The 15,061-nt window shown below is 44.5% G+C and overlaps 2 protein-coding genes across 5 annotated transcripts in view; one reads left to right on the forward strand and one right to left on the reverse strand.

The window, feature by feature from the left end:
- The window catches only part of didum (dilute class unconventional myosin), a 45,465-nt gene extending 37,636 nt beyond the window's left edge, over nt 1-7,829 (reverse strand). For 2 of the 4 annotated variants that reach the window (XM_089549393.1, XM_089549394.1), the window contains exons 1-5: nt 7,654-7,829; nt 5,171-5,275; nt 4,450-4,561; nt 4,239-4,295; nt 1,028-1,172 (exon numbers count right to left, since the gene is read on the reverse strand). In XM_089549393.1, coding sequence (XP_089405519.1) covers nt 1,028-1,172; nt 4,239-4,295; nt 4,450-4,561; nt 5,171-5,275; nt 7,654-7,803 — 569 coding nt within the window. In that variant the 5' untranslated portion in view covers nt 7,804-7,829. Of the gene's footprint in view, nt 1-1,027; nt 1,173-4,238; nt 4,296-4,449; nt 4,562-5,170; nt 5,276-6,958; nt 7,192-7,653 lie in introns of those variants that run through there. The other 2 variants (XM_089549392.1, XM_089549391.1) reach the window with 1 other exon arrangement.
- A 560-nt stretch (nt 7,830-8,389) lies between these two features.
- On the forward strand, nt 8,390-12,390 carry LOC149340578 (MICOS complex subunit MIC13 homolog QIL1-like). The gene is made up of 4 exons (XM_089549403.1): nt 8,390-8,581; nt 8,850-8,991; nt 9,197-9,248; nt 12,044-12,390. The coding sequence occupies exons 1-4, from the start codon at nt 8,571-8,573 to the stop codon at nt 12,181-12,183; spliced, it is 345 nt and encodes a 114-aa protein (XP_089405529.1). The 5' UTR covers nt 8,390-8,570; the 3' UTR covers nt 12,184-12,390.
- The last annotated feature ends 2,671 nt before the right edge of the window (nt 12,391-15,061 follow it).

Below are 15,061 nucleotides of genomic sequence, written 5' to 3' on the forward strand. Positions count from 1 at the left end.
CCATCTTTTCTTCGTATTTTTTCAGTTCTCAAAAACACAGTCTCTTCATGTTTAGTTTGGTTTTTGGCCGCTGGCGCGTGCAGAAAGGAGGCCCGCTGGCACTACAAGGGGGGGGGGTTCTGATTTTGCATCAGTTGCTAGCGCACTCCTATTTTATCCAGTTCTACTCTTGTGTTTCTGTTCCATCTCTTTGTGCATGCTGCTTCATGATGCATCATTACCAACTCACCCAACATTCGACATTACCAAAGATACTGACAGTACACCATGGTGGCCACCAAGGAGTAAATTGTGTATGGTTTGGTTTATTGGTTTATTGGGGTTTAACGTCCCGAAGCAACTGAGGCTATGAGGGATGCCGTAGTGAAGGGCTCCGGAAATTTCTACCACCTGGGGTTCTTTAATGTGCACTGACATCGCACAGTACACATGCCTCTAGAATTTCGCCTTCATCAAAATTCGGCCGCTGCAGCCGGGATCGAACCCGCGACTTTCGGGCCAGCAGCCGAGCGCCGTAACCACTGAGCCACCACAGCAGGGCAGTAAATTGTGTATGTTCACATTTCATATGTCCAAGCATCACCTCATACAAAGAGCAAGACTACGAGAGCAGTCACTACGATTCATCACCAAAAGGCAAAGACAAAAGTGGCACACAATGAAAGTAGGGTTGAGCCAATCAATGAGCGATGCCAGTAATACCAAATAACCTCAAACACTCATTTTGGTTATGCTTACTTTCATCACTGGCTAATCACGGATCCAGAATATGCTTCTCAATTACACACCCCAGTAAAGCGGACACAAGTTCAAATATTTTGCCTTAAATTGCAACACCCACTTTCTGTCAGTAGAAAGAACTAACAAAAGTGAAAAAAAAAAGTGAAAATTGCAACGACTAATGCTCCACTCAGCTAAATCAGTTCCAGCACAGCTACTGTGAAACACTTACCTATATTTGAAAGTATTTGCACGCTACCAATATTTGTTGCAAAGTTCCAATAGCAAGAAATGTCTAAACACACACCTTTCCATTTTTGTGTAAGCCTCCTCAGACACAGCAAATATGTGGGGGTCCAGGTCACCCATAGCTTGCCCTCTATATGCAAAGATGGTGTCATTGCCATAAATAGGCAGCTCCTCATATGGATTGATGGCCACAAGCACGATCCCTGAGACATGCAGAAAAAAAAATGGACAGAAAATGTTAATCAGAAAGTGCTAATAAGAGGTCAGTAAGACATGCTCAAGTGTGCGTAGCATATCAGCCGACTTTGAACCATGAGACACAGCATTTATGTCTGTCAGTTTGGAAGACTAATTTCAAAAATAATTATTTCAAAAATAATTATTTCAAAAATAATGACACACTAATTGTTTGTGATTAGATACATTCTAGGTGGTTTGGAGTATACACCATTTCACGAGGAGCGGGCAGGAGAGGGAGGAATAACACGTGTGCTGCGCGACACCCCACTGTTGCCGTCCTCTCCTGGGCTGATAATCCGGCGCGCGTAGCAACGTCCGGACGCTTAGCCATCGGTCAAGCGCGTTTGCGTCTGTACAACAAAAGCAGCAATGTTGTACGGAACGCCAACGCCCTCTAGACATCATTGTTTTATTGCCGGTTGCGACATTTGTCAACGAAAGTAGAAAAAAAAAACTCCCTCAGTATGTACGCGCAGCATGTTATGCGAAGGAAAGGTCTCAGCGCGTTTGCGATGTCTATTTCTGCACCGCTTTCTCGCCGGTCTCGAGCTGCATTGCCAGTGGACATCGTTGAACAAAAAATACCTGCGCCAACAACAAGCTTACGCATCAGCGCACTTTGTGAATGAAATGCATACAAACGAAGCGCAGAGCCTGGCTTGCCAAAACTATACTCTGTGCATAATTTTAAGAAATGAAGCTTTTTGACGCTCTTGCCAAAGCTGTTTTAATTCAACAGTACACGATGCAAGGACAGCACAAATTTCCCACAACTTCGTTTTGCCACACCACACGATCGCCAATGTCGGGAGCATGTGGGCATCACCACCTGAAAAAAAAAAAAAACATGTCGTTAGTACAAAAATACTAATTTAATTTGCATAGCATGGCATGAATGGAAGCGGCGACACGAAATTTTACCCAAATGCAAAGTGAGCAAAAATGCAGCTACGGCAACGTAACAAGAAAAAAACACGGTATGCATGTGACGGTAAACTCTGTCATGCATTTTACTAAATTATTCTACTGAAATCAAATCGAATGCACAGTAAAAAAGTCCACTATGCATAACCGTACCAGAGATACAACAAACGCAACGACTTGAGCAGTGCCCTTACCCGATTGAGATCAGAATTCTCAACACAGGTGCGGCGATTCGGCCTGTCGGTAAGCAGCAATAGTGATCCATTAGCGTATCAACCTATCAGACAGTATAACTGCGCATTTTCTGGTATTTGCAAACCAGCGAGTACTGGCGGGAGCGGAGTAGGCGAGAACGCTAATTGCTTTCAGCGAACTGGCTTGTATCGCTCGTAGCACGAACAGTCCACCGCGCGCGAGCGACATGGGGACCAAATTTCAATTTCATCGTGCATTTCTCCGCAAACAAACACTGCAGTGATCAAACATGGACTCGTCTCAGTCATGTACTCGATGTTGTTTCTGTAATGTTCAATTTGTGAGCGGGGTACTCTGTCGCAAGCTCTGCATCATTGTCACACTCACCATGGCCAAGCAGACAGCGAAAGCGTTCAAAAGAAACTGCTTCCCGAAAAACTAGATATTCGATTGCTCTCCGCGATCTTGAGTTTCAACACATTTTTCTTTAGTTTTTCCAACATGCAACATCATACCACATACGCCCTAGAGGCAACCGGCGACAGAAACTACATGCGTGAACTGCGAGCATGGCACTCACCGATGCTGATCGCTCCGTTGAAGAATGGCCACCTGCTCCCGGTTGGTTGTTGCAGTCGCTAATAGCATAGCACACACGTGGATGAACATGAGGCAAACCCCCACGCACAATTTCTAGGCTTGGAAGGAATAAAACGGGCGGATGACCCCTCCAGAGACCACACGCTACTTCGTCTGCAGCCCACGGGCTGCAAATTATCAGCCCAAGATGGCGTCGGCGGTATGCGGCGCTCGAGTAAAACAAACATGGCGGTGCCCAGGTATCGAAACTAAAATCAAGTATAGCATAAGGCCAGTCGCATGCTTTTTATGCCATCTCTGTAAAAAATTGATGGCCGTTTAGCAATGCTAAGCACAAAATATTGTGCCAAAGCACATTTTTGCAGGTGGGCATCACTGCCATCTGTTGTTTGCTGTACAGCTTTCACAGAAACTTTGTAGTTAAAAATTCGTTCTTGTCCGGAGTTCCAACCCGCGACCACTGCCTTACTGGAGCAGTCTCTCTACCAGCTGAGCTAATCGGGACAGCTAGTATATGGCAGGGCAAAAGCAAAATGATCAACTCGAAGTGAGAATGGTGCTGCTCCATTGTTTAGGGGAATCCCCCAAGGTGGAGTAGGTTTGTAATAAGGTAGTAATCACTACTTAGCATCCACCCAAGCGAAGCCATATGGCTACAAAGGAAAGCTATACAGCTTTCACAGAAACTTCGTAGCTGAACGAAAAAAAAAATGGTTTTGAATCCGAATTTGGAGCGTTTGATGTAAATCCATATTAAGAAACTTTTACCAGCAAGTGTTTCTTGAGTTTTCGAGAAATGCAGAACTGTACTCGAAAGTGATGTGCTGTTTGTGACACAATGTACATACATTTACACAAAGCTGCGATTCCTGCCACACACAGGTGAAATTATCAACTGCTCCCAACCACGCTGCTTCATCTGCGAGAACTAATCTGCAAAATTCTTTACGAAGTATCGTGCAAACTCATACATTAGGTCGTTCAACACTAGCACTATAGAGCTTACAGAGTTCAATTTCACAAGCTGTTGTGGCTAGCAAAATCTGCAAAGCAATGTATAAGCGAGCCCATTTCAGCACATCCTGCATTTCACACACAGCTTCCATTCATAAGGTGCAATCATCGAGCAAATTATCCTACCACGATGGCAGCCAAAGTCCATCAAACCTAAGAGATAACACACAATAAAACAACCAGCCATCCTTATCTAGTGCAGCAGATAACAAAGACAGCATATTGTAAAAGAGAGACTTTCAGTCACAGCACAAAAACTAGCCAGTAAAAAAATGGGTAGGAAAGCACTTCCTTACCACAGTATGTGTAGATGACATTGTTGTTGCAGAATCGCACTTGGAGGTTATGTAAAACTGAAACAGGAAAACGAACAGACATTATAAAGCACGGCCATTTTATGCACCAATACAAATTGAACAATGCACTGCACCTAACTACTTACCTGCTCTATGTATGCATCACAGACAAGCAAAAACAAGAAAATTCAAAAGCAAGCAATAAACTTACCTGCAGGTTCATGCAGGTATGAGAGTGATGTCAAATCATTTCCGCCAATGAGAATCTCTGGATTGCGAAGTGGTGGGAGTTTTTCTGGCGAGTCAATGGTGAGTGCAACCCTCTGGCAAAGAAATAAAATCCTGTACGTGTTACTCCCATACATGCCACATAGCAATCCTGTACATGTCGCATAGCAACACAAAGTTTATGCCCTCCCTGAAGCACACAGCATGCCACAAGATGGGAAATCTGGGGTCACACTAACAGAGATGCATATACACCACGCAGACTGGTTAAAGTGCCAGGACCTCAGCTATCGTTTTGTCAGCTCTTAGTATAATCTAGCACAAAGGTGTCCCCGGTCATCAACTGATTACACGCACGAACATATATGAACAGCTTGAAAATGGTCCTCAATCTTTCTCTGAAGTTTCCCGTTGTAGGCATAAAACATAGCATTGAAATAACCTATCACTGCTTTCTGACTGGCAAACACGATAACACAATCTCTGCACAGTAAAATCTAACTATCACCAGTTAGGTAATCCTTCGCTGCTATGTTAACAATTATTATTTCAGACTGATAAACACAACCTCTGCACTCGGATTCAACTACCACCACTTTGATAATCTTTTAGTGCTTTGCAGCAGTGTTACGACTATTTCCTGTAGCTTTATAGCCACACTGAAGTAGCTCAAACAGGACCATGAGAATGAGTAGTATACTGACTTGTTTCTCTTCATCTTCCACCTCGAGTGTCTTGCCATCAAAGCCTTTGACAACCTCAGCAGCCTTCCAAACAGTTGCTGGGTCTGGTAACCAAACCCGAGCACCCTGAAACAAGGACCACAAGCAATGTGCCTCATACAACAGGTATATGTAAATAACAAGAGCTTTCTATCGCAGCGTGCTGATGCTAGGCACAGAGAAACCAAAACAAGCAGGGCTCGAAAATTGCCGTAAGGCATTTCCGCTGAAAATGCACTGGACTACCACTTCTGGTTTGGTTTGGTTTATGGGGTTTAACGTCCCAAAGCGACTAAGGCTATGAGAGACGCCGTAGTGGAGGGCTCCGGAAATTTCGACCACCTGGGGTTCTTTAACGTGCACTGTTAATGAGCCTTCCGAACTTAGAAACCATCACTTACACTAAAGATATGAAGCGATAACATACACACGACTGCTCTTAGTACTTTCCAGTTGTGAATAAAATTACCTTTTGTAGATGCAATATAATGCTAATGTTTTCTGTCTGCTTGCTTCATTATTTATCTTAATCTCATCACTGATGAGCTAGTAAAAGCCTCTCATTCATTCATGCAGAGCCTCAAATATTGAAACCACAGAAAGTAGAAGCTGACAACATTCCTACATTGGTCATATTGTGCTCACCTGATTTCTAATTATTATTCCTAAAGCTGCAAGGTCCTCTTCTATATATTAGCCGGTTACATTAGATGGTAACCAATGTACAACTAACACAGGCTCAAAATAAAGAGTTATGTGGCTACTTGCATTAAAGAAATGCGCGACGTGTACGTTCAGGGAAAAACACTGCCAATAGAAATAGAGATGGAAAATATTACAAGGTAACGAAAATTAACCTCTAGGTGCGCACAAATTTCCCTTTCAACCCCAAACTGAGACATCCACATTTTAATGCCCCAGTTATCAGCCGCTTGCACGAGTGGACATAGGTAAGTCGTTTGAGCTTTAAAATATTTTTAGCTCATAAAGGTGCATGATTGCATGAACAGTGCCGCGATATATAAAAAGCGCGAAGCCATCAGTGTGGTCATAACAATTCCAGGTTTCGCAACTAGTGCGCAGTATAACTGTATGAACTGAGGCTGCAACGACGGCTAGTGCGAATGAGTCTCAAAGCCAGGGAGAGTTTCATGCAGTTTCACTCAGACAGCGTGCGGCGCGGTTGCAGCTATTTCCGCATGCGCAATTACCGATTGTCAGCCGGCAGGTTACGAGCTGACAATCACCCGACGAAGCAGATTAGGCTACGCTAAAGCATCGCTGCCGACGCAGTGACGTCGGATACGTTCGCTTTCGTTCTTTTTTTTCTGCACACACAACTCCCCTGCGCGCACTGCCACGAAGAGATGACCAACATCAACGCCCACTGCTGAATTACTCACATATTTTGCCTCCTCGCCTCAGCCGATACTTCCATACACGGACAGCCTCACACCTATGAGAGGCCCGAGGCAACAGACTTTAAGATAAAGGCGCAACATCACGACGTTAAACCCCGACACAAGATGTAAATCATGATGACAGCTGTCTCTCGTAGGGGGCATCGCGGTACCGGTCAGGACTTTCTCGCCCGTTGTCGACAGCTTCCAGCGACTAGCTACGCTTTAGAATCATTCTCAGTATTTGCTAACTGTACCACCATGAACGTTATTATTCCAGAAAGCATCATGATATCAAGCACTAAATAACAAACAAGAAAGTATCAAAAGGAAGCACTAGTGAGAGCAATGCTCAACTAAAGCCACAGACCTTCGTGTAAAGCTCCAACGTCGACATATCTTCTCCTACCAAGGCTAAAGAGTTGAACGGTGAGAAAATGACATAATGCTGTGCCCTGTGGTGCTTTTCAAAAGCTATCTAGTCAAAACAGGGGAGTAAGGCCTGCCCATCGCCAGCATTACATTAACCCGTATACATGGCCCGTACCCCGTACAGTTGCTGGACGACCAGCCGCAGAAACGTTTGCGACACTCTCCCCAGCTTCCTCCTCTCCGGTTCCCTTGCTGCATGCCTTGCTGCCCTTGCTGCTTGCTGTCGCCGTCACCGCCTCCTTTCTAGCCTTTTGAACTTCCACAGTCGGAATGATACAAAACTGCTACAACATTTTTGAAAGCAACAAGAATGAAACAAAATTCAAAATACTTTGGGTCAGCTACGAGCTAATTGCGCTGAGTTCTACTTTATTTCTAATTAAAGGAACAAAAAAAATGTTTTTCAGTTTCACTTTTGGTTTTCGTTTTTATAGGGTGCAGTTAACCACGTTTAACTTCAACACCCTTTCATATTGCTATAAAATGCACATTTTTCTAGCCTTCTCATCTTACTTCAGCTGTTGTCATCAGAGCTGTCTCGATGGCGACTTTACTCCGACGAGGATGCACCCCGCCACCGCGTAAACGACTTGGGAAGCTGTTGATCGTATCAGCTGGTTTATGTGACCTTACCGTCTTCCAGGACGTAAGCTGGTAACGCGAAGGGCGTATTCGCCGTCTTTGGTCGTCACCAGCTTCAGCGCCGAAGTTGCACGTGATGATCTCGTCCGAGTGTTGGAAATTATGAAGACAGGAGTTGCCCATCTGGGTTTCGCCAGACATCCCTTTCTCTTGTGGCCGCTGGGCATACACGCGGATAATATGAGCCAGTCAGTCCATATGTAGTCATGTTAAAGCGTGTGTAGCGTGTTTATACAAGCTAATATGGTCAAATGCACATACCTGCAACGCACCTAATGACGCGGGCAGCAATGCATACACTGTTCAGGTTCCAAAGGCGCTCACCATCGTGGCGACGTTACCTACAGCGATTCAATTTAGAATTAAACAACTACTACCTATAAGATGGTGGCATCCATGTAGTGACTTTCGTCTTCGTCTTTATCTGTTTAGCTTTCATTCTTGTGTGTAAGCAGGTCATGACTAGGAATAAACGAATGTTCAGGTCCAATGTCAACATACAGTATGCCATCCAGCAACGCCAAGCTGCGACAGAATGGTTTAAGCAGTCATGAAGTGTCCGTGAGCACTGTAAAGTCCTAAACTTCATAGCAAATATTCGGATGCAACAGCCAATCTTTGAAGCCCATAGCTTACGCGGCTGCCATGTTCCTCGCCAATCCAGAAACGAAACACGAACCGTCAAAACTCGAGCTCGAGAAAACAAGTGATGATGATATTGTCAATTTCTCGCTCCTCCTCTCCATATGCTCATGGTGTAGAGAAGAGCTCCAGCTTCCGCGGTCTGTGCGCCGGTCAGTCCTTTCGGCATACTTGGACTTTCGGTTGCTGGAAGGCCCTGTGGACAATACCAGCGTCTGCGCTATCAAAGACCAAGGAAGCTAGCTCTCACAAATCACTGCCAGACCATGGTCGTCAAGTGAGCACCCCTCTTTTTTCGTCGTGCTGGTTATGAAAAGCAGTGGAATACTTTTCGATTCCGTCTTGATCTGATTTTCTGTACTAAATGCTGTCAGAAATTGCGGTTTTTGCCATTACACTCTGAAAATTTCCCAGTGTGAGCAAGTTTTATGTGAGAATTTGTTGCTTGTGTGTAACAGAAGGAATGCAGTGACATTGGAAATGACTTTCGCCGGCGATCTTAGCATTATTGTGTACTTACATAAACGTTTACTGGTACTTTGCAGAGGCATTTTCAAATTAGGCGTGCTCGGTGGGGCAATCTACGCGACACAAAAGGCTGGCGTCTGGGGTGATAGCACTCAGACTACCGAAAACATCAAGGCGTATATCAACTCCAATCCAACCCTGAAGTACTACAGCGCTTTGGTGAGTTTTTTTTTTTTTTTTTATCGTATTTAAGTTGCTGGATGGTGATATAATGATTGTCAGGTTTTCAACTAGTAGAGCGCATATAGATGCTTCAGTGTTCTGAGCTCTCTGCCGTGCCTGCCTCTGGATCGTACTTTGCATTCAAAGATAAATTCTTACTGTGTTGTTCTATTAACCCCTCACTTGCTTTGCTGTGCTCTAGACACCAAGCAGGAAAGAACTTGGCATGAAAGCTGTGGACTACTGGAACGATGGTAAGGATCCACACTTTTCAGAAGTTTGTGCTTGTAGCATACCACTGCAAGCCGTTCTCTTTGCCGCTGCAACATTTACATTCTTGTCGTGAGCTGTCAGCACGACTTGATTTGTGGATTGTGTGACGTGAAGTGTAAAAGGAGTCTTCTCTTCATTTAATAGAGCAAAAAGTTGACCTCGTGATCTTCGCATTATGGCCTAGTTCCCATTTTGTCACTTAAACTACAAGCAAACAAAAATGGAAGATTGTTCAGCTTCAGCTGTTTTTCTGCTCATAAATCAACTGCACTCTCAAAGAACCCTGCAGTGCGTAGTCCGTGTAAATGAAATTTTTGCAGCAGTTGAGTGCACTGAGAATGTTTCTGACATACTTCTATGCAAGCTTTGAAAACAAATTGTACTTTCTTTCTTTTTTTGGGCGACAGGTAAGCAATCCATTGCCACTTCGCAAACTTTGCTTCTCAGGAAGAGAGTCTGGAAGCAGAGTGCTTTTCAAACAAGTCTCCTTTAGATTTCAGTGGCATAGGGAAACTCACTCCTTCGCAGCTATGCAAACCACATCATTTTCAAAACCTGTACTTTGTTCAAGGGGCAGAAATTCAAAGTACACGAAGCACATGAGTTGCGAACCAACACTTGTGTATTGCATGGAGCAGTACTGGCTGGACAGAATCGCGACTTGGACGTAATATGCAGAGGCAGCCAAGTTCGTTAAGCTGCGTTCCTTCTGTTGCAGCAAATTTATGTCATCTTTTGCAATGGCACTCACAGTTCTCCACTTACCATGTGCATACTTTGTCATCACACATGCATTTTGTAGTTAGGATGTGAACTCATTCGTGAAATAGCTCTCAAGAACTTTGGCATTTAAAAAAGAGCTCCCAGACACCTCCTTCTCCCCCATGGCAAAGTGACAGGAGTAGCTGTAATGCTCTACCACTCTACAAAGCTGCGTAAAGAAGAAGCTGGTGAATATACACATGTGTATGCGTCTATCTGCTAGAAGCACTTAGATTCTCCATGCCTATGACAGCATGGAGAAATACTTTGCGGTACACAGTTTTGCAGTTCTGCATGAGCAGGGCGATGCAGCTAGATGATGTGACATGAACAGTAGGTATACACATTTTGAGCAGTGTTCTGTATCTATCTGTATCAGTGGCTTACAAAAGCTAACAAAAAGATCCAGGCTGCCATAGTACCAAATAGTTGGTTGGTTGGTTTATGGGGTTTAACGTCCCAAAGCGACTAAGGCTATGAGAGACGCCATAGTGGAGGGCTCCAGAAATTTCGACCACCTGGGGTTCTTTAACGTGCATTGACATCACACAGTACACGGGCCTCTAGAATTTCTCTTCCAAAGAAATTCAACCGCCCGGGCCGGGATCGAACCCACTAGTACCAAATAGTGTGATATTCTGTTGGTCTTCAGTCTACTGCAAACTAAGCCAAACACATAAAAAGAAACGATAAAGCAATATATATATATATATATATATATATATATATATATATATATATATATATATATATATATAAGCAAACAAGGGAAGGGGATTGAGGGGGCTCGTTATAAATATGAGAGAAGCCAACAGCCACAGAAACCAAGGAGCACAGGGGATTTTTTAATTAATTTATTTTTTTGTGGTGTTGATCAAGTAAGAAAGTATTATTGAATATGTTGTCGCTTAAAGCTAATTGATTAGAAAAGCAGAAGAAAAAACAACCACATGCCGCCGGTGGGATATATATATATATATATATAATTCAAGCATGTGCATTTACCTAACCTATCGTAAATCATCGAAGTGAAAAAGAAGGCCACAGAGTAGAGAACAACAGTGATGGTACCAGGCCGTGGCATTCAGTCATGGACAAGGCTGACAAAAAATATATACGCCATACTGTAACAATATAATAATTCCCAAATTTCCGGAGCCCTCCACTACGGCGTCTCTTATAGCCTTAGTCGCTTTGGGACGTTAAACCCCATAAACCAAACCAAACCAACCAAATGGAAACCTGGCGACTTTATAGCAGTTACCAAATTATAAGGACAAATACAAAAATAGCAAACAGCAAAAAAAAAAAAAAAAACGAAACTTGGGCAACCTATGGGGTAAAAACAATTAAAGCTCTGTCAATTACTTGCGAGAGCAAAACAAGGTTATATGTGCAGCTGAGCATTAAGCTTGATGGGTGCCTTTTTGTTGTAAACTGAGAGGTAATGCGACATGTCCTTTCATTTTTGTGGAGTGTACTTCTATATGCTTACGTGTAGTTTGGCAAGGAAGGTTTCCACATCCCCTTTGTTCAGAATTGCAACTTGTTCCCTGGACCTTACGTTTATGCAGCTGTCTGTCTTCTCAATGTCGGGTTTACAGCGTGTCGGGGCCATCTGATGTGCCACTGCAGTGATAAGGCTTGGCATACATTTTTGTGCATCCATGCCTGTTCATTGCTTCAGGAGAAGCAACCATTTTAGGAAAACATAATAATAGTGCACTTTTACTGTGCCGCTTCATAGTGCATGCTAATAGTTTATACCGATTTAAAAGTGATTAAAGCAGTTGTGGCAAATTCATTTGTAGCTTTCACGTTTGGCCTTGGAGCAGTAATGTAATTGTTAAGCCCTGCATACCTTTGCACCGTTTCTGAAAGCCACCAAGCTCAGCACTTATACAGCGAGTTTTTATTGTTGGGGGACCGCATGGTAACCGAATGTCATTATTTAATGAGGTTCTGCAATTGCACAAATCCACATTTTTTTTTTTTTTTTCTAACACTCCTGCAGGTGTCAAGGCATCGTTCAACCACCTTTTGAAGACACCACAGTACACAAAGCAAGCTGCATCTTGGTGTGCAGATGCCTTGTCGAAGCTAATGGAGGAGCCCAAGGAGACACCCTCTAAGGACACAAAGAAGCCATCGTAGTAAAATTTCAGAGCTTGAGTGCCGCACTTTAGTAACATAGTTGTGACAAGGATGTGCAGTAAAAAGAAAATTCAAAGGTTATCCAAACTTGCTCTGTTCAGTTGTATATGAGAATTGTTGCACGGGCACATAAGTGCTGCACTGGTCAAGGTGGATCAGCTCCAACTCAACTGATTTGTTAATAAATTCAGTTTTGAGAAAGCTCCAGCAACTGCTCACATATTATCCCTTCCCATTCCGCACTTTGCTTGTAAGAACAGCATGTGGTGGCGATAACTGTATTCATTGCTTTGTCTTTTTTAGCTCATAAAAGCTCAGTTTTCAGTTAGAGTAGCTTCATAGGCTTCCCTTGTATTAGAGCATACCCATGGTCATCTCGAATGGGGGGCAAGGGGGTGTGGTGATGTCATGAAATAAATGAGATCAACCCGTCCCTCGTGAAATTCGGGTCGGAGGGCGCGCTCACTGCCGGTTGACGAAAGCTCGGGCTTGCGCGTGAGCCGCCTCGTTCCCCGGATTAGACGAGTAGGCCGGGACCCAGATCAGTTCTTCTCTAATCGGAAGGGGGATGTTTTGAAGGGTGCGGAGTGAGGTAGATATGGTACGGCTCCTCCCTAAATTGCGAATGGCTGTTTTGGAGTCGCTGAATATAATATCAGCACGTGTGTCCGCTATAGCCAATATTATTGCCGCTTCCTCTGCCGTCTTGGAGGAGATAGTTTCTATTGACGCGGCCACCAACAGGGCGCTGTTCCCATTCACCGCGACCAGTGCAAACGCTAGGAGGCCGTGCTGGTCAGCTCGCCGCCAGCCATGGGCTAGCGGCCATCTATTACGTGTCTCCTGCAACCTGCTCTTGACGCAATAAATTTTTTACAATTCAGTTACGGACAGGAGGTATGTTTGGATCAGCCCATAAGGGACCAATCCTTACAAGCACTAAGTGGAGGTCTCTAGTTTCGGACCCCAGTGGCGGTGGCCGCCATCCGGGCACGCCCGACTAAATCTTGTTGGGCCTCGTGGCAGCCAAGCAGGGTCGCCTCCGAGTCCTCGTGGGCTGGGTTGGGGTGAATAGCCAAGTTGGAGGGGCAGGCCCACACCATGTGATAGGTGTCCAAAGACACCGCTCTACAGTGCGGGCAGCTGCCGTTAAAGGAGGGGTCAAAATGTTTTAGTGCTGCCGGGCACAGCAATGTATTAGTGAGAAGGCGAAGGAGCAGCTCATCCGCCTTCTTGAGGCCTTTACATGGGCGAGGTTAAATGCGATGACTATCTCGATAGTAGGTTGTAACATCTTTGAAGGTATAGACCGGATTAAAATCTGGTTCCTGACTGGGTCGGGAGAAGAAAACAGCCCGGTGAGAGAGCGCGCGGGCAGCTTCATCTGCTGCCTAGTTTCCTGCCAACCCCTGATGAGCAGGGGTCCGCATAAGGTAACGGTGTGCGGGGTCTGTATTCCGTATGCAATTTTGGTAGATTCGATAGGCAGGAAAGGAGTGCAGCCTTGTTCAACGTTCTGATGGGCCCCTCGCGAGTTGGTGATTAAGTATTTTGAATCGGAATGCGAGGCCGCGAGAGCAATCGCGACCTCGTCTGCTTGAGACAACGTTGTGGCAGACACGCGACACTGCAGAGATAGGCTGCAATGTTCAATGGGAGAGCAAACTCTTGTGATCAACCATTAACTGCCACCTGCCAGGGTGGCAGCTAGGGTGGGCGCACTGCCTATCCAGTGTCCGGAACACACTCGACGTTACAGACGCCAAGCTGCGTACAGTTGCCCAATATGTCATAGCTTTCGCTCTCTAACTAGGTTCAGCAGAACCGCAGCTCTTTGGCGCCCGTTCCTGCATTTCGCGGTGTTGCCATTGTCCCTCGTAACCAGCTCTGCAGCCGGGGCAGTGCACTGCTTTAGCTGCGCGCGCTCCTGGCGCCATTTCTCCCGCACGCCCAAGCTGAAACGCATAGTCGCTGCCTTTCTTCCACAAAAGTTCATGAAACCTGAATTTCATATTTCTCCAGGAAATACCTACAACAGCTGCTACAAACACTGCCTAATCTGCACAATTTTGAATGTGGTGTAATTAGTAAGATTTTTGTCCACACTCAGCTCTTTAGGTAGCAAATTTTGTCTTAGCAAATGAAATTATATGTTGTTGCACTTCACTTTTGGATATAGTCTGCCAGCAGAAACACACTTTGCCACAGGTTCACCAGTCTTGTAGAAAAAAATTGGCTGCCACCAGTGGTGCACTGTACAGCAAGTTCATCAGATATGTCCCTTTGTCTAAGGAAAGAGCCATGTCTAATGACTGCAATAAAACGGCTGCCCTTGTTCACCTATCATGGCATGGAGAGACCATTGCCCCACTGATAATATACTGAAAAGTTGCATAGTACTAAAGAGAGCATTCTAAACCCCATGTGCAAAATCTTTAAAACATGTATCTTAGTACGAGTGTGAGAGCATAGCAGGCAGAATTAGTTTCATGCAGCACCCAAAATAAATTTTTTGCTGTATAGACTAACCCCAAAGCTTCTAAAATGAACTTGATGGGACCTTGTAGTTCCATTTTTTTTCAAAATTGCCCGAGATATCAAGTTGCATGAAACATATGGGAACATTTAGCAAACTAATGAGACTGCCTAAATGTAAAGAAAGGGAACACTAAATCACAATATAACAAAGACGTTCAAGACTTCCACATAGCACCTGCATTCAACCATTCAATTTTCAAGGATTTCTGACTTTTCTGCTGTAACTGTCCCTTTGTTACATATGAAATTACCTTTGCGATGTCTCCCAAAGACTACTCGCAACCTTCTTCCTCCTGTATTGTGCCTAGAACAGCAGGTGTCTAATTACATGTCGCATGCA

Source organism: Amblyomma mixtum, chromosome 6 (genome assembly GCF_055824585.1).
Source record: "Amblyomma mixtum isolate Tamu chromosome 6, ASM5582458v1, whole genome shotgun sequence".
Taxonomy (NCBI): Eukaryota; Metazoa; Arthropoda; class Arachnida; order Ixodida; family Ixodidae; genus Amblyomma; species Amblyomma mixtum.